Raw genomic sequence first — 23,985 nt, 5'->3', positions numbered from 1 at the left:
CAGCCTTTGCAGGCGGCATTCATACTAACAATGAATGCAGTGAATAGTGGGTTTGTAATAACTGTAACATGATGAATCAGAACTCTCTTAAACTGTTATGTATCACACAATGTCAACTTATTGTGCTATTGTTTGTTAGGTCCTCACGAAAAACGTTATTCTCCTCACAATTTATTAAAGAAGAACCGATTCCTTCAATATTTGTGCATCTGCAGCTGTAGGATTTCTTCCTAAAATGGGTGCTGATTAACACTTTTTTTTTAATTCAGAAATTTTTTAAGAGTTCTTCTGCATATTTGCACAAGTTGCAAGTTACAAAATGTATATGTGCAATCCTCATTAAGTAGCTGCAGTATCACTTCTGCATTACTTATTGCACACAGTGTGCATTTGCACAAACACATCTACTTTTGCAATTATACTTTTAGAGGTTTGTATTTTTTCTCCACTGGGAAAACATTTTCAAAGTGGGGAAAACTTTTCTTTTATACCTCACCACAGTTATGGAGGCCGACCTATTATCTTTAATACATAAGATACACTTAGAGTGGGCTTTCGGTCTATGTCTTTCACATGACTGGATAGCATTGCTGTCTGTCTCATTTCCCTGCACCTAATTTAAAGGTTTTCATCCCTTATCTTGTGTTTGCCCTACCGAGAAGCATTGTGATCTCACAGAGTTTTGAATGGAGGAGATAGACTTTCACTGCTGATGTCAGACCTTGCTGTAAGTGCATGAGGGCAACTCATTTCTCTCCCTGCTCCTCTCTGCACCATATCACTCTGTACTCTCCATTCCACCTCCCACCCAAGAACCTCTTGCCTGTCCGAACTCCTTTAAATTATTTTTATCCGTTTTGCTTTCCTGTGCACTGTTAGAGGTCAGCCATATTCCTTTTTTATTTTTTAACCAAAATATGCTCTTTTGAAATGTAAACGTGCAAATCTTTGTAAAGGGAAATGCTTTTCTTCTATTACTTTATGATCCTACGAAGGTCCTGGTTATTACTAGGTAACTAGAGATGTCTGCTTTACTGTAACAAACTGTTTTACTATTACTATTAGTAATAGTAGTAGTATTTTTATTATATAAACAAATCGTTTTCTTTTCAGCAACAAGCCATTGATGGTGATTCATCACTTGGAAGATTGTCAATACTGCCAAGGTATTTTTTGCTATTCATTAATCTACGTTACAGAAGTCAAATACAATGCTTTAAAGTACCCTTTTATTGTACAATTATTAACCCGCAAAGGGCACAAAACCTAGAATAGTGCACAGTGCTGTTCAATAAACGGAGTGCTTTCGTTCGTTCGTTCGTCAGCTTTATTTCGGTAAAAGTAAATACCATAAAAGCACACCACAATTCACAGTTTTACAAAGCAGCAAGTTATAAACAGAAGATTTCGAACATAAGAAGTTGAACTACATAAAAAGATGTTAATCATGGGAGTTTTCCTTCTGGAAGTTCGAGCCATATTATAAAATCATGTGATGGTGCAAAGATTTGCATGTTGGGCATCAAGATTCAAATACAAGCCTAACCGAACATGTCACAAAAGGAAACATTTCTATTTAAGAATATAAGAATATCTATACATTAAAAATGTTTTTAAATATTAAAAGTGCATATATTAACCATAAAAATTCTTCCTTTAAAAATTTCAAACCATATTAAAAGATCATGTAGGAATACAAACATTTTGCATGATAAATATCGAAAATCAGATACAGGCTTGGCCGGTCACATTAAATATAATAAGACATTTCTGCTTAAAAGAAAAAAATATATATATAAAAAAAAAAGTCTAGGCATAAAAATACTTTAAGCAGTAAAAGGTAATAGGTGCCTGCATTAAAATTCACTAATGAGTTCATCAACAACCGCTCCCCACATCTATGGTCGAGTTTACCTCTATTTTTTTAAGCATTTTCAATCTACAGTGCCAGATGGAATCTAAGGCCCGTATTTATACTTTTTGACGCTAAACTGCACTAACGCAGTTTAGCGTCAAAAAGTTTAGCGCCGGCTAACGCCATTCTGAAGCGACATGCGGGCGCCGTATTTATTGAATGGCGTTAGCCGGCGCTAGCAGACCGGCGCTGCCTGGTGTGCGTGGAAAAAAACCACGTACACCAGGCAGCGCCGGGGTTGGGGAAAATGGCGTTAGGGCGTCTTAAAAATGGTGCAAGTCAGGTTGACGCTAAAAAATCGCCTCCACCCGATTTGCGCCATTTTTAACGACGCCATTTACATGACTCCTGTCTTAGTAAAGACAGGAGTCATGCCCCCTTGCCCAATGGCCATGCCCAGGGGACTTATGTCCCCTGGGCATGGCCATTGGGCATTGAGGCATGTAGGGGGGCACAAATCAGGCCCCCCTATGCCAAAAAAAAATATAAAAAAAATAAAAATGTATACTTACCTGAACTTACCTGAATGTCCCTGGGATGGGTCCCTCCATCCTTGGGTGTCCTCCTGGGGTGGGCAAGGGTGGCAGGGGGGGTCCCTGGGGGCATGGGAGGGCAGCTGTGGGCTCATTTTGAGCCCACAGGTCCCTTAACGCCTGCCCTGACCCAGGCGTTAAAAAGAGGCGCAAATGCAGGGTTTTTTGCCCCGCCCACTCCCGGCGTGATTTTTGCTCGGGAGTATAAATACGACACATTTGCGTCGCAGTCATTTTTTTAGACGGGAACGCCTACCTTGCATCTCATTAACGCAAGGAAGGCGTTCACGCAAAAAAATGACGCTCATTCCTCATACTTTGGCGCTAGACGCGTCTAACGCCAAAGTATAAATATGGCGTTAGTTTTGCGCCGAATTTGCGTCGAAAAAAACAATGCAAATTCTGCGCAAACAGAGTATAAATATGCCCCTAAGTATTTTGCCAGGCAACAAACCACTAGAACGGATGGATCAGATAAAAAAATTCTCAAGGCCAGTGGACAGTTCTTAAAAAACATTTTCCTATACAAGGGGATAATCCAACGAGCTCTCTGGTTTTGGTATGCAGGACATTGAAAGAGAATGTGGGTAAAAGATTCTTCCCTGGCACAACCCATTGGGCACATCTTCGAAGTGCAGCTAGTGTTGGCCCATTTATGTGTTAGGATGTGCAAAGGGAGAGAACCTACCCTAAATCTAATGTACAATGCACGTGCACATGGAGAGAGAACTATGTCCATATATTGCGCAGATTCATAATGGCATTTTATTTGTAAGAAACTGCCCGTCATGGATGATGGTGAGACAGCAGACAGTTGTGAAAGATGCACATGGAGCCAAAACGCATCCTTCAGTGTCTGTGTTGCGTTTTTTGGAATGGATAGCGGATCCTTCCAGTAAGACCCCAAGCCAAGTAGTGTGAAAATCCCTTCTACATACACACACCACTTGATTTTTGGACTAGTATTATTGGCCATCAGGTTGACTAGCCCACATCTACAGGGAATAAGAGAGTCTAATGACCATAGACGGATCCAATACAACAAAGGCCTAAGCGCAGCAATCTGGCAAATGGGAGGCAAGTTTAGGTCCATTCGAATGGGGAGCATTGGGGTGCTAGAAGGAACTCCTAGCAGGGACCTTAAAAAAGAGTTTTCCACTTTTATCAGATCATCTAGATTACAGTGGCCCCACAGCTCGGCTCCATAAAGGGCTCCCCCCCTTGCTTGTGATTTGTAAATTTCAATTGCGGGTGTCACGGCAAAGCTGGGAGATCTAGCTGCAAATCTTATGATACCGCTCGTCCGTTGTTTCAAGCGGACATTTGCTTTCTGAAGATGAGAATGCCATTTGTGCGAATCTTCTAATTTCAGGCCTAGATATTCAAAATCGCCAACTCTTTCCAATGCGGCGTCCTCTAAATAAATGGGGCGCCGCATCCTACCTTTTATATCCCCAAACACCATACACTTAGTTTTTGATCGGTTGATTTCCAAGCCGTGGTCATTACAAAAGGTCATAAATCTTGAAAGCAGGATTGTGAGACCTGTGGCTGTTTGGGATATCAACAAGGTGTCATCAGCAAATAGGAGGCCTCCTATTTTGGGGGCGTCATTGGAGCACTCTATAAGATACGGAATGCATGCGTTTATGAAAAGGAGGAATAAGGTAGGGGCGAGTACACAACCTTGCCTCACACCACGAACAGTGGGACATTTTTCAGTTAGTTCGCCATGCTGGCCCCATCTGATTCTACCATAATTTCCAGTATAGAGATCTCTAATGATATTTAAAATAGGGCAAGGGACTCCCATTTTAGACAAGACCTCCCATAGTTTATTGCGAGTTACCAAATCGAAAGCTGATTTTAAGTCAACAAAAGCTACAAATAGGTGGCCTGAATTCACATCGACAACTTTCCATTTAATAGAGATAAAGCGAAATATCTGGTCTATTGTGCTGATTTTTTCTCTGAAGCCCGCTTGGAGATGATTTAAAATTTGGTTATCCACTATCCATTTACTCAGCCTGCTCAACAATTGGTGGCAAAATATTTTTGGGAGATTGTCAAGGAGGCTGATGGGTCTGTAGTTTCTCGGGGAATTCCTCTCTCCTTTCTTATAGATAGGCACGATAATAGCCTCTTTCCATGAGTCAGGGTAGGATCTGGTTATCAAAATGGCATTAGAAAGCCTATTAATATACGGGCTCCAGGTATTCAGGTCTGCTTTAAACATATCAGAAGGAATCCCATCCGACCCAGGGGCCTTCGCTGCTTTTTGGGCTGTGATGGCCAGGGCGGTTTCGTTCAGTGTAAAGAGGGGCAAAGAGGACGCGGGTGAATAAGATGTTGTCAGCTGTCCCAGATTTGGGGCATTGAGAGCCAATGGAGAGCCGTTCAGTTCTTTAAAATGGGAAAGCCAGGCATCAGGAGTAATATGAGACTCCAAATAAGGGGCTCGGTTCTGATCACTACGAGATACCAAAATCCAAAATCGTTTGGAGTCATGAGCTCTAGCTGCCTCAAGTCGGTCACTCCAGAGCTCCTCTTCATGCTCATGTTTGCTCTTATTGCATATAAAAGCATAATTACGTCTAGCATTGATGATACCTAGTCTGTCCTTTGTCCTTAAGACGCTAACCAGGGTATTTTTAGCCTCTCTACACCTCTTGTTGAACCATGTGGAGCAGGGTTGGGGGCAGGAGTTAGTCAGCGGCCTTGGGCGTCTAGAAAACAGCTCTTTCAGGGTAGTAAAAAGGTCCAAATGAAGGGACGTAACTTCAATTGGAGAAAAAGTAAGACTATGGTCAAATAACTGGTGGGAAGAAATTAGATCACACAGTTTTTCTCGGAGCTTGTTCGATTTCTCAAAGGAGTCCCATCTTACTGTGCGCCTATTGCTAGACAACTCCATAACAGCAGGTAAAACAGAAGGAAATACAGCTCCTGCTAGAAGAGGTCTCTTGTACGTAATCTGTAGAGGGGCATGATCGCTAGTGTATGGATTGCCCACTTCCACATCTAGTATGTAGTGCCAAACTCTTAAATAAAAAAAATGTAATCTTGTTTACTACAATAGGAACCCCTGAAAAAGGTTGGTCTTGTGGGGGTGTCAGCTGGGAAACGGCCATTGCCAAGACGGAGACCATGTGATATCATAAGATCTATTACCTGCATTGCCCTAGCGCAAGGTTTGTATGAGTTTTGCTGAGTGGAATAGGGAGGAATGTTCCAAACACTATCTTCAGGTTGCATGACCTCTATAAGATCTAAATTGATTTCAAGCTGAACATTAAAATCCCCTGCTATTATAATGTGATATTTAAGACGAAAGTCTGAAATAGGAGTATTTAAAAGCTCAATGATAGTAGAGCAATTATTGGAGGGTCCCGGCCTGCTATAAATATTTATACAGAGAACGGGGGAGCCTGAGATTGGTTGGATAGCAATAGCCAAAATGTCATGGGAGTCCACATATATCTCCTTTATTCCTCCCACCTCTGTCGATTTTACCAAGTACATAAGCCCCCTACTGCCCTACCTGCTAAAGACGGCATAGCTGGTTTAAAAAAGGAACTAAACCCCTGTCTATATGTGCAGTTTTTGGCCCATGTTTCCTGGAACATATATACATTAAAATTTTCAACAAATACCCCCCACTCAATGTCTGCAAGTTTGCCATTGATGCCAGCCACATTCCAGGACAAAAGTTTTGCTGGTGTCTGGGCAATAGAGCAGCTTGGTTTCACGAGAGTGTCGTCTGGAAGGTTGCTGTCAATAAACTTCTGCATACGCGGACTTGTAAATTGATTGATATTAACGAGTCGTGAACCCAGAGGGGAAGCAACACCTGGGCTAAGTGGATAGGGTGAAGAACCTGTAGCCCGTCGGTCTAGGCTAGGAATGGGGACGCAGGAATTAGTAGAGTATAGTCAATCGATGTCGGAGATGGCCCCCTGGAGATCGAAATCAGGTGCTAATTGGCCACTAGAAGTAGTGCCGGAGCTGGTGTTTCGGACAGGGTCAGATGGTACACCTTTTGGGGCCTGATGGCCTAATGGCCTGAAATCTCGATGGTCTATAGAACGGCTCGAGACCCAGCTGGCTGTTCTAGGGAGGAGGTTCGGCTTTATATAACCATCGGTGGGTCGATTGGCACTGAGAGAAATAGCAGATGGCTTCCTATTTATATTGCGTGCTTCCATATCTAGAAGACCTTTTACCAGATGGGAGTTTTTGAAATTGAGTTTTATGAAGTCTCGACAACCTGGAAGGACATTCGCTCGTTCGGCAGATAAAATGTCGTCGTGGATGACTGAGCCACAGCCTCTAACGTGTCTCAGCCAGTGCGTGGCCTTATTGGCTAGTGAGGCTTTGTCTTCTCGTGTATTTGGGGGCAGAGGTGGAACATTACACATATATATATAATTATTCTTCGTTGGGTCAAAGTTTTGACGGGAAGCTTTAGTAGTGTCCCATTTGAGAGGGACATTAAGGAAGGAGGAGTGTTACGTTCAAAAGAGGACATATTCTGGCTGTAAGAGTGTTGCCCTTCCATAAAGGCTGCTGTGCTTGATGGCGGTGGCAGGGACTCAGTTGAAGAAACAATTTTTACATGTGAGTGGTTGGATGTTGTAGAGTTTGGTTTGGGCTCACCAACAGGGAGAAGAATTTTACCTTTGAGAAGAGTAGTAATTTCAAACAGTAAGGATTTCAGCTCGCCTATTTCGCTCTTAAGACTAACCACTAATGCTGGCAAGTCATTTAGTGAAGGAACACTCTCCGTATATGGCAAGGTCGTAGAGGTTGATATAGGATTTTCCAGAACTTGGGGGGCCAGAGAGGAAAAACGGTTAGAACAAGGAATTGAGAAATGTGTAATATTGTCGTTTGGTACTTCAGGATCGAGATGAAATGCAGATGGGGAAGAAGAACTACCAATATTATTAGGGCCTTGGAGGGCTGATGCCTGATGAAGTGACGTAACAGTTTGTGGTCTGGGGGCAATATGCGAACTTGGAGTCAAGAACGGGATGAGAGTACCAGATTTCGACTACTTTCGCCTGATCCTCTCCTTATTGTTTAAAATCTGTTCAACTTCTTCAATCAAGTCATCTATTTCCTTGGCAACACAGTTAGTATGTGGTAACGTGACTTTATTGGTTTTAAGTATCTTAGATTTTGCAGAGCCCAGTGCAGGGCTACCTTTCGCCTTGCGCTCCCCATTGAGGATTAAAGTTACAGAAGCAGGGCAAAACGGAGTTTTAAAGTTGCTTCCCAGCACTATATAGTAGCGTACCTTAGGGCCCAGTGGGGGGGCCCAGCCCGGCCTCCTTCGGTCTCTGACGGGCGCGGACGGGCTCGCCCTTGGCCCGGGCTTCTCCCGGGCGCGTCCCGCGCAGCGGTGTTGCGCGGTGCGCTTTATATCGCCCGCGAACAGCAGCAAGTAGCCCCAGGTGGGGAGGAGCAGGCAGAGGCAAAGAGGAGCCTGGGACTTGGAGTCCCACCAGGCTCTGTGTGGCAGCAACCAAGAGGAGTGTTGCGCTGTGCGCTTTATAGCACCCGCGATCAGCAGCAAGTAGCCCCAGGTGGAGAGGAGCAGGCAGAGGCAAAGAGGAGCCTGGGACTTGGAGTCCCACCAGGCTCTGTGTGGCAGCAACCAAGAGGAGTGTTGCGCGGTGCGCTTTATAGCGCCCGCGATCAGCAGCAAGTAGCCCCAGGTGGGGAGGAGCAGGCAGAGGCAAAGAGGAGCCTGGGACTTAGAGTCCCACCAGGCTCTGTGTGGCAGCAAACCTGTGCTTTCATTTCTAAAGCTTGATCTGTGGGATGGACACCAGGATGATATAATTCGCACACTAGGAAAAACAGAGGTTCTTTAATTAGAAAACATGGATAAATATTTTGCACGCTTAATTTTAAAACACTGAGATAGCTATTGAAAGTTGGCTAAATACACTGAGCTCAGTTTTCAGTATATTAAGCACATTACCGGAAGTACGAATTAGAGAACCAACATGGGTCCTTTACGATGTGCACTCCCTGAGGGATAGACCTTAGGGGAGGCCTGGATCCTTGCAATGACCACTGTGTAGCCCTCCTCACCCACGACTCCTTCTGCAAGTGACAAGAGTAGCCCGTCTGCTGCAATCTAAATCAGGCCATATGTGCCTTTCCAAGATGGGAAAGAAAGGTTATCACCCATATTTTAGGGGGCATAGTGGAGGGGGTAACCCTTTGGGCAAAATATTTTTTCCAGTAAAAAATTTAACTCAAATGCTTTTTTTATTATGATTTCTCATAATGCATACTACTTTGGAGTACATGTTACTAAGAAATTCCACCAAAGTCTGTATTAAGGACTATCAGTAAGCTTCTTTTCAAGGGTAGAAAGTACTACATAAGCAAAACTACAAATGAAACAGTGCAAAACATAGGTATATGTATATTTTTGTGAAATTGACCCAGGGTTGCAAAGCGATATACAGTTGTGGACATCATCCTCTGCTAGACTCATCCTGATTAGTTGTAGACCAGGGACTTGGAAGCGCCAGTAGTATTAGTGTATTAAGAATTTGGCAATAAATCGGATGACTTTTTCGGAAAATTATTTTCCAGTTGCTTGTAACAATTGAAATATCTGTGTCAGAATCAAGATGGATGCTCTGTTTATTAGTTAAATTATTTGCTATTTTCCAGCACTGAAAAAGGCTTTTGCAGCAAGCGAAGAAGCACAAGAATTGGCTCAAAAGGAGTTTATTATGCTAAACCTCATGGTAAGTGTGCGGTCAAGGAGTACGTCATCCATTTGCATAAATATTTTATGTTTCAGAGTATGCCTTCATGCACTATTAGGTCAGAATTTCACCTGAAACAATCTGGATTGGTTGCAATTTAAAACGTGCAAGGGTGTAAGATTTAATAGATTATAAAATAAATGTGTTCTCAGTAATCAGAATTTTAAGAGCCAAGATAAAGCTCTCCCATTCATACTTGACACATGATACAACTGAAACTGGATATGTATTGTACACTAATACAATTGCTTCACACCCCCCAATCCTCTGACAAGCCCACAACACTCATCATTTGAGTTGAACTCATTCACTGAATTTAGCTCTGTCAGGATAATTCACATGTATACGGGATCTTTATAAAGACTAAAATGTTGAAATAGACTAGTTCAGAGCACAACCACACACCCTACGTAGCACGAATAGATTGCTAATAAAATGTGTGCAATAAATGAGCAGTTTTGATGTCTGATGGAGTTTGCACATAATCCTCACATTATACGAGACAAACGGGCTACTCCCATGTCTCTGTGGCAGGGACAGCCAAGAGCAAACTTTTGAGTCTAGGTATTCGTGTCTTGGATTTCTATAAAGTAAACAAAGATTGAACTTTGATGATAAGACACACCATATGATTTAATTGGAGCTCATAGCTACTCTTAAGTAGAGACCATTGGACTCTAGGCACCACGACTAGCAGCAGAGATGCACTGCATAAACATGACACAATTTTGACTCGCCCATAATGAAGGCATGTATGCACACTCCAGGTCTTATGTCGGGGGCCTACAAGGGGGAGCATATTAATTTTGTACTGTGTCTCATGAAAGGACAATTAAGAGTTCAAAGTTAGAACACAAAGGTGCCAAACCATTTTAATTTTCTTCAAGTAGCACTTCACTCCGCCTCACTGCATGACTGAAACCAATGTCTATGTTTGCCAGCTACAATACCCACGCAATTAAGGATACTAGCCGGCCTATTCACAAACTGCATTTAATAGTATGGCTACTACCTTTGGTTGAGTTACAACATTAGTACTCACATACTCAAAAATGCTACTCACAGACCTACACGCAGAGGTCTGTACCTCCAGCTCTTCTGTCTTTTATGTGCAAAGATCTCCACCTAAACTCCAAATGTGGGACGGACGGTAGAGTGGCTAGAAAATGGGAAATACTGTTGAGTAGGAAGGGCTTAGAAGGGATAAGGAGAGGCAAATAGGGGGTGAAGAAGGGGTTTAGGGATGTACACGGGCCAACCCACAAAAGAGTAAGCCCATTGCTATTCACAATCTGCTCTTTTATAGTTACTATTGCCAAAAAGAACCCAAAACAGTTGTAAATGTACTCATGATCATAGCTGGAGCAAGTCCAACATCACACATGGCCAACCACATGTACGGCATCATTGGCCCATAGAAAATAATGGAGACGTGGACTTAAAATAAAATCCTATAGGAAATCATGTAAAAACAATAATAATTGGTTTTGGCATTTTAAAACTATGTGTAAATTTCATCTAATGTTAATGCATATATAACACAAAATTAAATATTATTCTATTTTATACTATTTAAATCCTTTTTGAAATCTAATTTCGAGTATTTAAAAGTAAATAAATGAATTGAAAATATTGTATACAGAACTATACTTTGTCATACATAATAAATGAAGATAAACATTTTACTTAAGGTGAGAATTGCTTTTTAATAAATCTTTAAAAAAAATATGTTAATGTATTTAAATATATTTAAATTAATTAAATATTTTATACAAAATTGAATTATTAGTGCTGTAGATTTTTTTTGGTCTACATTTAAAATACATATATGTTATTAATAAAAAACATTCATCATAGAATATTTTAACCATTTTTTTTAAATTTAAGATGTTTACTTTTGTTTATACTTTACCATAGGAATATCCCCCCGTACACTTAAAAGCTACTAGTAGTAACTTTACAGTAAAAAATTACAATTACAAAAGGCAGGGTTTAATCCAGAGAGGAACCCATCCACCAAACCATAAATCAGGTCCTTAGTCAGGCAAACAATGCTGCTATGTGCCACACATCACTGGTTAGTCAAATCTCTCAGTGCCTCTCCCCGTACCATCTAACTGAAATATAATATCACACATTACTAACTCCTCTCGGCTTCGGAATTCACAAATAAAGGTACTAGGCAAGTCACCACATGCAGGTTACAACTACTGCAATCTCAGCGGACAGGTGCCCAGAGGCAACAAGAAAGCTCATGTGTAAGAAACTGTATTACTGTTTGAGGCCAGTGATATCCTACTCAAACAGCAACCATAATCCTTGTCAGGGTAATTCACAAGCAAACCCCAAATTCACCTGTGCTCAACCCTTGCACAGAGCAATCAGGCTAAGCTTAGAGGCAATGTGTAAAGTATTTATGCAGCACTTCAAACATTAATAAAGTGAAAACACCACACAAGCAAAATCCCATGCTAAATTAGAAAAAGTGAGCACATTTTAATTTAAAAAATAAGACCAAAATAACAAACACTCAATCAGTAGAATTGGAGATATGCAAGTTTAAAGACTTCAGAAAATACAGTGCTAAAAAGCACAAAGAGCCAACTGTGTTTATCTGGTTTTGCTGGAGTAGGACAAAATCTCAAGTTTAGGCTGACTGCAAAGGAGCACAGAACAAGAGTACCTTAAATCCTGCTTTCAGAGTGCTGCAAGGTCCCATGTCAAGGATGTGTTCTGCAGCCGAGAAGATGCAAGGTCGTGGTTAGAGTTTGCACTGTGCCAATTCCGGTACTGTGATGCAGTGTTATGAGGCCCTGTGTCCTTGTCGAGGAAGCCACTGATGAGGGGATTGCGATGCAAAGGCCTGCATTGGTGATGCACTGCATAGCAGTGGTTCCAATTAGGCTGCAGGCTGTGAGGGCGATGCAATATCCTTGAACCAAGAAAGTCCACGCAGCAGAGGCAATGTGTCAGTTCTGCTTCGGGTTGCGCCATGCAACAGACAAAATGTGTTGGTTCTACTGGGTCACACAGATCGTCTGGCAGGGCACCGTCAAGCCAGCTTCAAGGGCCCAGGATTGGGGTGGCACAACATGGAAAGGAAGGACTCACCTTTCCAGAGTACAGGTGCTGGTTATAAGAGACTAGCTTTTAGAGTCACTCTGGTGGTCCTGGGTACAGATTTCAGGTCAAGTCCTTCAAACTGAGGCAAGTGGGACACTGGGGCAGCAGGTTGACACAGAAGGGCAGCAGTCATTCAGGGCAGCAGTCCAGCAGAGTGGCGTTCCTATCAGCAGCACAGCAGTCCTTCTTCCTGACAGTCTTTCACAGGTCCAGAAGTGTACTGAAAAGTTGAGGTCTGAGGTCCAATATTTGTACCTGGTACCCACATTGGAGTAGGAGAAACTTCTACAGGTTCACCTCCACAGCTGCTTTCAATTTCCTAAATCTCTTTCCTGGGACCAGATTGTGTGGAATCACAACAGGCTAGTGTCAAATTACTTTGTAAGAGTGTTCAGGGAGGGCCTTTGTGATGTGCAAGTGTGGTAGGAGACAAATCCACCCCCTCATTAACTGAGAGTGGCCTACATGTCTAACACATATTTCCTCATTTTCTGGCAGTAATGCATGAAGACCAACTGCCAACTACTCCTTGTCATCTGACCCAGGTTGCAGGTACCAGACACCAAATGGTTGGGGCAGGAAAATGCCAATTTTCGAAAAGTGGTAGCTTCAGAATTGTGATTTAAAATCCAAACTTGACCTGTTTACCTGGTCCCAATTGAAATGTATCACTTATTAAATGTAATAAGGTAACCCAAGGCTACCCTTTGGGAGAGGTAGGCCTTGCAGTAGTAAAAAGGAATAAGGAGTTTTTCACTACCATGAAATGAAAAACCTTAAAGTTCATATCCAACTTTTTAAATACATTGCACCCTGTCCTCTGGACTGTTTAGGGCCTAACAGAGGGGTGACATAAATGTACTAAAAAGGAGAGTTTGGGCCTGGCAAAAGGTTTATTTTGCTAGGATGAAATTAAGTTGAAAAGTGCACACACAGGCTGCAATTGCAGGCCTGAGACTGATTCAAATGACAACTTAAGTGGGTGGCATAATCAGTGCTGCAGGCCCAATAGTAGCATTTAGGTTACAAGCCATAGGTATCTGTGGTACAACTATAGTAGGGGCTTACAAGTAAATTTAATGTGCCAAACGGGTATAGGGCAATTCTACCATGTTTGGAGATGAGAGCACAGGCACTTTAGAACTAGTTAGCAGTGGTAAAGTGAGCAGGGACCTAAAAGCACATTCAGAAAACAGGAGGGTGAAGGCAAAACATTTTGTGATGACCCTGCAGAAAGGGCCAACTCAAACAACATGGATGAAAAAAAGTTACCCTGGACTTCATCACAGTCCTAGGCCTGGATTGATGTAATCATGTGGCTATAGAAGCAGTGCCACCTCCCCATCATACTATGTGATGGGCCACCACCATGTGTTAGCTTACATAGTCAAAATAGAGTAATTATTGTGAAGCCCAGCCCTGTCTAGTGCCCAATGAGCTTGAGACAGGTTGATAAAGCCAGGAGAGAATCTGCCCACTGTCTGCCCACAGAGAACTTCTCATTAATTATTACTGACTTTTCTGACTTCAGTACTTGGTTTTACTAGCAATAAAGGGTTACTCAAAGTGTCACAAGTTTAGTAATGGATTCCCAATTATACAAACACTGAAACCATGAAAATGTCGCACATAAGTCATCTGAATATTTGGCAGCTTGACATATTATTCTCAGAGACAAATCTTATTATTATTGAAGATCTAATCCCTATTGATGGACAAAGTCATTTACTGGTATTATTTTCAACGTTATTTCCTCATTTTAAATCAGTTAGCAAGCCTCAAGAAGAGGAATGAGATAATTTGGTTTCATGACACTAAGAGAAGTTAAGCTCGAAGCGAAAGCTTTAAAACATCTTTCCCTGTTCCATCTGCTCATGATGTCCATGCCTTCCCTAGTCATTATAATGATGATTCTTGATGTTTTACCTGCACAACAAGAAAACCAAATAATATAAACCTACGATTCAGTCTCCAAGAGATGTAGGAAAACTATGAGAGAATCACCTTCGTTTTCTACTTTAGAACATTGTGAACAACTGGAAACTCAATCAGAAACCATTTTAAATTAACTCAATAAGAAATACAACAAAACGACATGTCAGATCTCTTAAAGACTAAGTAAAAACGGAGCTACAAAAGAGTTTGAAGTTGTGAAGTTAGTCAAACATGTACTACCTCTTTCACTGTCAAAGATCTTAATGCCAATCAATGGTATACCTCTAGACGTTTCATCAGTGGTACACTCGAACACCCCAGGTCTAAAATGCCTTTCTATGGAAGGCTTTAGAACCTAACACTTCCAGACAAAGGATACATGCTCCTATCTGTGCAAGATGGAGTCCCACAGGTTGGTCTGGACAAATCCTGCCAATCTGTGTATAAGGTTGTACTACGAATGGCTGACCTCCATTCATATAACTGGGTGGCACACCTCATCACAATGAATGGCTGTTTGGAGATAGAGGGGACCCAGCTTTTGAATTAGGATAGGACCTTTTAGCCAACTCTCCGATAATAAAACTGCTATATTGTGTAAAATGCCAGCTGACTTTCCTGCTGCTACGAAAGTGGTCATTTTGTGATGCACCAAGCATTCCAGAGAATATCATTGCTGAGCAGTCTGTGGAAGGGAAGCTAGCTGCCCCAGGCTGCCTCAATCCCACCATTCCAGGATGGGACTGGATTGGTATCTCTTGGAGATTGACCATAACAAATCCTTCCCCAAGTTGATGGCTGAGTATGGCCTTCACAATCACAGTTGTATAAGTACCTACAGCTGTGACATGCTCTTGGATCACCATATGCAGTCCCTGAATGTTGTCCACTGAAAGCTAAACTGACTATTAGGATGCTTGAGGCCAAAGGTGTGTTTTAAGTGTTGAGAAACACAGAAAATAAATGACCCAGATGGTTTTGCCCCACTTAAGGAAAAATGGGAACTAGACGTTGAGCTCTTGACAGGCGAGGACTGGTCTGAAGTGAAAATGGTACAGAGGGTTGTATTTATCTCAGCGAGGCTCTGCTTGATACTGTTTGATTAGTTATTGAATTTCTTATTTCTTTCATTTATTGGAATGTAATAATAATGATAATAATGATAATTACTTGAGCTTATTACATCCCCTGACCGCTGTGCATGGACGTCAATTCACTGAAATGGCAGGGGTAGCAAAAGTGACATCACGCTGCCCTTGACCTCCATTTACTCACACGCTTACTTACACATACACACAAACTCACACTTACATACACTCTCTCTCACATAAACACACTCTCACCCGCAAGCACGCACACAACATACATTCAAAAGCATTTTGTACTTACCTCCCCTTCCATGGAACGGCAAATTCCAGATAATGGTACTCCACTTTTATTACGCTAATAGCGAAAAATACATTATTATTCACTATTAGAGTAATCAAAAATTGACAGAACACAAAGAATGTGGAGGCCCAACTGACGTGCATAAGGACGAGCTGCCATTATGTTCCTGGCACTGAATTTGCCACCTCTGAGGCTAGGATGGCAAAGGCAGTTCAGGGGTCGGAAAGGGCAAGCCCTGGATTGCAGCTGCGTCCCCTGGCGACCCCAAAATGACGTCCATGCCGCTGTGGTGGATGCACATCGGGCTTTCACTAAATTGCCCAAACTGTACAGATGCCATAAGTGACTTCTTCTAGATGGTGTGGCCACGTGTAGCCATTCAGAATTATTTGGAGATATGGCACTTATCCTATTAAAATTGTAGGGGCTTCCCATGGTATTAGGCATCAATGCAGATATATTAACAAGTATATCTTGCTAACAAGGTTAAAATGCTAGTACGCCTGGGTTTCCTAAATGCCACTTAGCTGGATAATTGGGTGTGCCCTAAGCACCACATTCACAAGAATGGGTTAGCGGCATCAACTGTTCCCTGTCGGAAGCACTGATGTAACAGATGTGGATGCGCCCTGGCAAACACCAGAAGATTTAGGGCCCTTGGTGGGAATACTTTGGTATAATGCCCCAATTCATGAATTGTGATGCCCGATATTTTTGGTATCCGTTGCCAACTTCTTCATGTTTTCTTTTACCATTCATTCACATGACCCCCAGATTGATATGTATGCCAAGATGCCTCTGTAAACTGTGTCCTAATGGGAATGTCACTCCACAGTGCATGATACTGTTTTGGACTTTGATTATCGACGTAAAAACTAAAAAATATGTTATTAAAAATACACTTGGGGATTTTCCCATTGTTGGAGATAAATACAAGCACGGAACTCTGTAATTTGTGTATATTTTGGTAGCGTTTGTAATTTTCGAGAATTCCTCAAGCAGAGTTAGAAACAGATCATGGGTTGTGTAGTTTTTACCCATGATGTTAACAATGAGCCATTTGAAGACAGGATCATTCATTACCTCAGCTCACTGATTTTATAATACATTTTTCAGATTATCATTTTTAGGTGTGGACTAGAAAGAGTTTTTGACTATCTGGCAAACTTTAGTAACAAATGAAAATAAATAATAGTAATAATAATAATATCATCATTATTATTAGTGGCATTGTTATTATTATTATTATTATTATTATTATTATTATTATTATTATTCAATAAGGGCATTGGCTCAGTGTCCGTCAGCTATTGCTTGCAGAAGGTGTCATTCATATTATGGAGCAGCCCACAGTAAATTGGAATGCTAATATGAATCAGGCAGAGCAGCATCCCTGAGATTGTAATTGCTCCACCCAATGACAGATGGCCCAGTGTTCCTGCACCCATATTTCCTAGGTGCGATCAAGATGTCTGATTGTACTGGTCAGAAAATAACCGGTCAGTAACATTTTTGAAGGTTTAGGTTTGGGACCCTCCTCCCTGTAGAACCTCTCTGCTCACTCACACCCTTACCACCGGCCCCCTATGGCCCTCTCTTCAGTGGCTTCAATGTTCTCATTTACCAATGGATCAAATCAGACAGTAAGGGCCATATTCATGAAAAGCGGTGCATCATGTCATGTTTCTGGGCCCTCTACCTCCAGAACACCGCCCTGGTGTAAGGGTTTACAAATTGGCGCAATTTGTGCATTGCACCACTTTGTAAATATGGTGTGGCGTTTTTGGCACTTTAACGTCACATTAGCATAAAGAAAATAATGCTATTTTGGCACAAGGTGGTGCATGGGCTTATAAATATGTCCCTAAATGTGCGTTAATGAACACAGAACAGTAAATTCCATCCATAATTTAATCTGGGGAAAAATAGGTTTACCAGGTTATTCCCCATTTTCCATGGGTTTTACTCATAAGAGTGGGATTTAAGTATGAGGATAATTGCTGGAAATGTTATTCCCAGGCACATAGTAATCCTATTATCTAAATCCCACTAACTAAAAAAATTGGGTCTCACAGTAGGACAGCGGGTCAGCCCTTTCACCTACCACTTTGTTAGAAAAGACATCCACAGGTTGGTTGAACCCATGAAATAAACATTCACTGTTTGTAGTGTCACTCTTCTTCATTGATGATATTTTGCGTCCCTGTGTCTGACTAAAGTTTGGAAATTACCGGTACCAAAAGGCACAAGAGTCCTTTTGCTTCTTGTTTTCTTTTCCATCAAACATTCCTCAGGGCTCAGTGGCAGCAGATTGAATATGTCTTTAGAAAACAGGCAATTTAATATCAGTCTTAAGTAACAGCCTCCAAAGTGTTTTGGTTGCTGGAATCATTTTAACGCCTTTTCCTGTTCTGATGTTTTATCATCCGATTCACACATTTTTGGAGCTCGAAATGCTGCTCGGATGAGCACCTTAGCTGTTGTGGGCTGCGCAAAGCTATATACCTTCCCACTGATGCCCTTTTCTTTATGGCAGAAAGCTCTGAGTGAAACAAGCCAGAAAATGATACCCCCCTTAGGTCCAAGTGGGTTGCAAGGTCTCAGCCTTCCCCACAGGCAGACAGACAGCAGGAACCTTCTATTCTGTTCTTTACTAAATCATGTTGTGCTCTGAGGAGTGGTGATTGGGGAGCTAGTCTCATAGTGATCACTAGGCAGTGATTGCTGATAAGTTAGCTTGAATCCCAAGAGAATTCCCACAGGCCACCCTGCCCTCCTTTTCAGACAACAGGTCCTATTTGCTGTACTGCAAACCATCTCAGAAAACCCTTCTCTGGAATCTTTCAAAATGGCAGGACCCCTGTGTCAGTATATGGAGCAATGAATTCCTGCGCAGGGTCAGTCCCATAGAGATGTGGGAACATCTCTACAAAAGAAAACTTAAGTGGTTCTGAGGCCAAACGGCCCCTCCTCCATTGTCAGAAACCATTTGTCACAGCTTCAAAGGCATACCTGTAACTTTAGCACTAATAACCTTAAACATGCTATCTTGGAAGGTTCCTATCAATTCTTTGTAAGGTCATCTGTTAATCCTATCTACTACTCTTTCCCACCTTTATTTTAAAAACCGCTAATAATTACTTTGTCTTCCTAACAGGGGGCATGTCCGTCTCATTATCTCATTGTGCAGCCACCCCCCTGGGTTTCAACAACATAAAGGTGTTGACAAGAGGATAATTCAATACACAGTACTTTTGTCCAACTAATACGCAGACAAATTAAGCATCCTTCAGAGGACACAGGAACAATTTGTGTTAATTGTAATAAATGTATTGTTACGCAAGAAAGGACAAAGAAAAATAATCATTATTCAGAAAAGGCGTACCTGCCAGAAAGAGCGTTTTACTTCTTTAAGGAAAATAATAACACATAATAAACAAAAATAAAATTTCAGCACATTGTATAGTAGGGATTGAACACAGCACTGATCTGACCCGAATGGTGATCAAAAAGTTGTAAATTGGGGGTCACAGTATTGCTGATCCACAGTTGCAAAGAGAAGTTCATCCTGTGATACTCCCATTGTTAAATTTTACACAATCAAAGACAAATGCGATCTTGTTTACTAATTAGCAAGAAGGGGTAACGTCTCAACATTTCAGTCATTGTAGTATTATAAGCGATACCATCTTAAGGGCAGTCCTTAGAGTATCATTTGAAAACCCCGTTGATTGTGATTTGGTAACATGTCAAAAGAAAGCTTACAATTGGCCAAAATATTTTGTGGCCATACATTTAAACATTCAAAAAAGTAATTAATACTGATATTACAATTGAGCAAATCAAAATGGCTGACACCCGTGGTGAAATGCTGCTGGTTCCTAGAGGCATCCGGAATCTGAGAACATTTCACCACAGATGCCTGCTTTTCCAAGGCACACTTAATAGCACGTAGCTAACGCTTAGTGTATGAAATTCCACATGTAAAAAATGTGTCTATTTTGACACAAGCTGCTGTATTTCTTAGGCTATCACAATTACTCACGGCATTGGCAGGCTTGAAAGCGTGCCTGGAATGCTTCTCACGTGGGTGGACTCAAGCTACACTGCAGCCCACATGAACATTCAGATTTTATGCCACTCATGCCCTCCTGCACGACACTTCTGTGGCCTCACATAAAGTTAAATTAGCCAAGTGGATCCAATATCCGATTATGATTGGGGGACTGGCTAGTTGTCTCCCAATGCTCAAGCTCAAAATATCTGCCAGTAAATCTAGACTCACAAAATTAAACAAATATTGAGAAAACCATTAGCAAAAGGGAAGGTCATGAATGGGTTAGCTATGTTGCATTTGCCATTAATCACTACAAGGACATGGAGATGGCTAAAATGCACATGAATCTAGAGTTGTTACATTTTGCTAGGAATAAATAATGTTTTATCTAAAGGATGTGGTATGGAACACCTTCACAGCATACTTTAACTGCTTGTGTTATCCATTTAAAATATATGACATTTCAAATAATGTTCATAATTTATTTTTTTATTTTTTGTCAGCATGAAACCACAGACAAAAATTTGTCACCTGATGGGCAGTATGTTCCCCGAATAATGTTTGTCGGTAAGTAGAAATCAAAGATTTCAGTTTCCTTGGTCTCAACAATGAACATTGAACTACGCTGAGTAATAATAAAAATGTGTGAGAAGCATATTCAAACAGAAATTCAGTCACAGTATAATGTCCATGAGCAACTTAAAAGTATACAAACAACTTCTGACGTGTCTGCTTTGCTGAGTGTTAGAAATGGGGTTTCTGGTTGGCTAGGGTATGCACCTCAGCCAGGCAGAACTTACCCACTCTAGTCAGGGCAAGGGAGTTACACGTCCAAGATAACCCCTACTCACCCCCTTGGTAGCTTGGCACGAGCAGTCAGGCTTAACCCGGAGGCAATGTGTAAAGCGTTTGCACAACACACACAACACATGTGACGCAATATCCCCACCACAAAGGAAACACAACACCAGATTATATGAAAATATACTGTATTGTACACAACACAATTATCAGACCAAACATCACATATCAGTACTATCCTGCTACCTTAGCAGTTGTCAGAACGGTACACATTAGTTACTCTGCAAACTAGCAGTAGTCACACATAACACACAGGTTACTTAGTATTCTGCAACATAAGCAGTAGTCAGGAAACACATTATCACATTAGAACACTTGTCATAAGAATATCATAAAACGCCCATAGTAGGAACATTAGAAAACATATGGCAAGTTAGGGAAACATATTAGCAAGCATGTCCATAAAAGGAACATTTGCATACACATATGTAAAAACATCAAACGCAGGTAGGTAATATATGAATCAAACAAAAGTCTGTAGAAAGAACTTTTGATTGCAACTATATTGGTCCTTTAAACAGTACCTGGTTGGATGAAGGCACCTCCAGTGCCTAGAAGGCGAACAATGGGGACCCTGGCGCTCCTATGCGCAAAACGGGGGCCTCCCTTATACTCTGGGGTCAGAGGGGAGCGACATGCACCTCCTCTCGTTTATAGACAGGCCCCTCTGGGGACCGTGATTACTGGGGGCCCCCCAGGGCCTCAACTGGCCCTCACGAGGGGGGCCAAAGCCAGCAAAAACGACTTAGGGCAGGAGGGGGGCACCACGCACCCCCTCCGGTTTAATGACAGGCCCCTCCCGGGACCCGTGATCTCTGGGGGTCCCCCCGGCCCTCCACTGGCCCTTCCACCAAGCTGGGGGGGGGGCACAATAATGCCCGTTTTACCTAACAGCAGAAAAGGAGCGTCCTGCTCCTAACGCAGAGGCCAGGGGGAAGGGGGCGCTCCTTGCGCCTTCCCATGGTCCTGCCGTGAAGCCACAAGAAGATCAGACCCCTCCTGGAGCCCGAGCAGACACTCGCCTGCACCCGATGCGGTGCGCGAGTGTTCTTCCAGCTTCCCGGGCTGCTGCGGTGATCTTATTTAAAGGGGCACAGTGCAGCAAGGAGCCTACGAGCTCCCAAGGCTCCATAAGCGCGCTGCAATCAGCGCTATGGCAGACGCAACCACGGAGAAGCACCCCTCGTGAAGAAATGGATGCAGGGGTCAGGGGCCACAGCATCCTGCCCCTGGGGAGCAGAATCTTAAGACAAGGTCCTCAGGTGGAGGGCCCAGCTACAGGCCAGCACAAGGGAAAGGCAGCAAGTGGCAAGTCCTTCACAGTGACCAGGCAGGTCACAGGTCAGCACAGCAGCAGCAGTTCATGGCGGTTCCTGGTGAGTCCTTGCAGCCTTTGGTGTCCAGTTCCAAGATGATTCCAAGAGTCTCCAAATTGTGGGGAAATTTCCCCTGTACTTATAGTCAGTTCTTACAGTGTTTTACAATGGTAGGGAGAGGAGGTTCCAGCCAGTTACAACTGGTTCTGGGAGTGCCCCCTCTCTCCTTTCAGCACAGGCTCCAAACATCAGTGGGGGGTTAACGACCCTATTGTGTGAGGCCAGGGCACAGTCTTTACAAATGCAGGTGTGCCCCGCCTCTCCCTTCTCTCAGCCCAGGAAGACTATTCAGTATGCAGATGCACCTCTGTGACACCTCCACCCTCCCTGTGTACAGGCTGTCTGAAAAGTATGCAGAAAGCCCCAACTGTCACTCTGCCCAGACGTGGATTGGAGTCAAGCTGCAAAACACCAGAGTCATAAGCACAGATAAATGTGCACTTTCTAGAAGTGGCATTTCTGTGATAGTAATAAAAAATACACCCACACCAGTAAGCAGTATTTATTATCACCATCACAACCATACCAAACACGCCTACGCTACCCCTCATAAATCAGACAATACCCCTTACACATAAGGCAGGGCATTTCTAATGCAATCCTATGAGAAGGCAGCACTCACAGCAGTGAGACACCAAGTTAGGCTGTTTGTCACTACTAGGACAGGCCATGCAATATGGCACATGTCCTGCCTTTCTACATACATGGCACCCTGCCCATAGGGCTAGCTAGGGCGTACCTTAGGGGTGACTTACATGTAGTAAAAGGGGAGTTCTGGGCCTGGCAAGTAAGTTTAGATGCCAGGTCCCTGTGGCAGAAAACTGCGCACACAGGCCCTGCGCTAGCAGGCCTAAGACAGGTTTTTAAAGTCTACTTCAGTGGGTGGCGCAAGCAGTGCTGCAGGCCCACTAGTAGTATTTAATTTACAGGGCCTGGGTATAGAGATACCACTGTGCAAGGGACTTATAGGTAAATTAAATATGCCAATTAGGTATAAGCCATTCATACCAACTTTAGATGGGAGAGCACCTGCACTTTAGCACTGGTCAGCAGTGATAAAGTGCTCAGAGTCCTAGAGCCAACAGCGAGAGGTCAGAAAAATCAGGAGGAAGGAGGCAAAAAGACTGGGGATGACTCTGCGTAAGGCAAAAATTCCAACACTGAGCCTCATCAGCAAGGTGCAGTTTGATTCCTTTGACACATAAAGCTGAAAACTGACCTCTCCGCATACAAATCTCACAACACCCAGTCCTTGGAAATCATCCTTTTCTGCCTGGCCAAACAAGATTTTTTGCCTTCTTCTGAACCCTAGTTTTTCTGTAGTTAGAACTATGGGCCTGATTTAGAATTTGGCGCACATGTTACTGTCTCACAAATGCTACGCATATTTTATCTGCATATTTTATTTTATATTACAATCTTCATAGGTTATAGTGGAAATGTAATATGGCAGACAGGATATCCGTCACATTTGCAGCAGAGTAACCCCCTCGGCCAGACTCCAAATCAGGCCCCATGTGCACTGTTACCCATGTTAAACAGGATTACAGTGCCCCTGCTCCGTCTTTAACTATATCATAATTGGCTTAAATCTGATTGGCTCAATTAACTTTCCTAGAAGGTCACAAAGTATGGTGCAGAAATATACACCAGATATGAAATATTAAACGCCACCTGTGGACTGCAGCACTTTTTGTGACATTCACTACAGTGGAAGTAATAACACAGCTTCAGGCCTTTTGTGTGTAACCTGAAAGTAGTAGCTTCAACCCTACTGCACTGTCTGTCCAATTCACACTTTACCAGATAGGAAACTAGATAAAAATCAAATAGGTTATCTTGAAGCACACCCAGTTGCCTAAAAGGTAGGGTGGATAATATTTGAGAGTGGGACATGTGTGACATTAGAAATTTAGCTTTTAGAAAGTTATATTTACCTGACTGCGACTGTTGAAGGCTAATATGCAATATTTAATTGTGGCAACCCAGTTTAATGTAGAAT

The 23,985-nt window shown here is 42.4% G+C and overlaps 1 protein-coding gene across 2 annotated transcripts in view; it reads left to right on the top strand.

The window, feature by feature from the left end:
* Nucleotides 1-23,985, top strand: part of LOC138262083 (anterior gradient protein 3) — a 67,806-nt gene that overhangs the window by 32,710 nt on the left and 11,111 nt on the right. For both annotated transcript variants that reach the window (XM_069211814.1, XM_069211813.1), the window contains exons 4-6: nt 1,114-1,166; nt 9,145-9,221; nt 20,250-20,313. In XM_069211814.1, coding sequence (XP_069067915.1) covers nt 1,114-1,166; nt 9,145-9,221; nt 20,250-20,313 — 194 coding nt within the window. The remainder of the gene's footprint in view (nt 1-1,113; nt 1,167-9,144; nt 9,222-20,249; nt 20,314-23,985) is intronic.

This window comes from Pleurodeles waltl, chromosome 10 (genome assembly GCF_031143425.1).
Source record: "Pleurodeles waltl isolate 20211129_DDA chromosome 10, aPleWal1.hap1.20221129, whole genome shotgun sequence".
Lineage (NCBI taxonomy): Eukaryota > Metazoa > Chordata > Amphibia > Caudata > Salamandridae > Pleurodeles > Pleurodeles waltl.
Note: the sequence above shows the minus strand (reverse complement) of the source record. Positions and strands in the feature narration are given on the sequence as shown.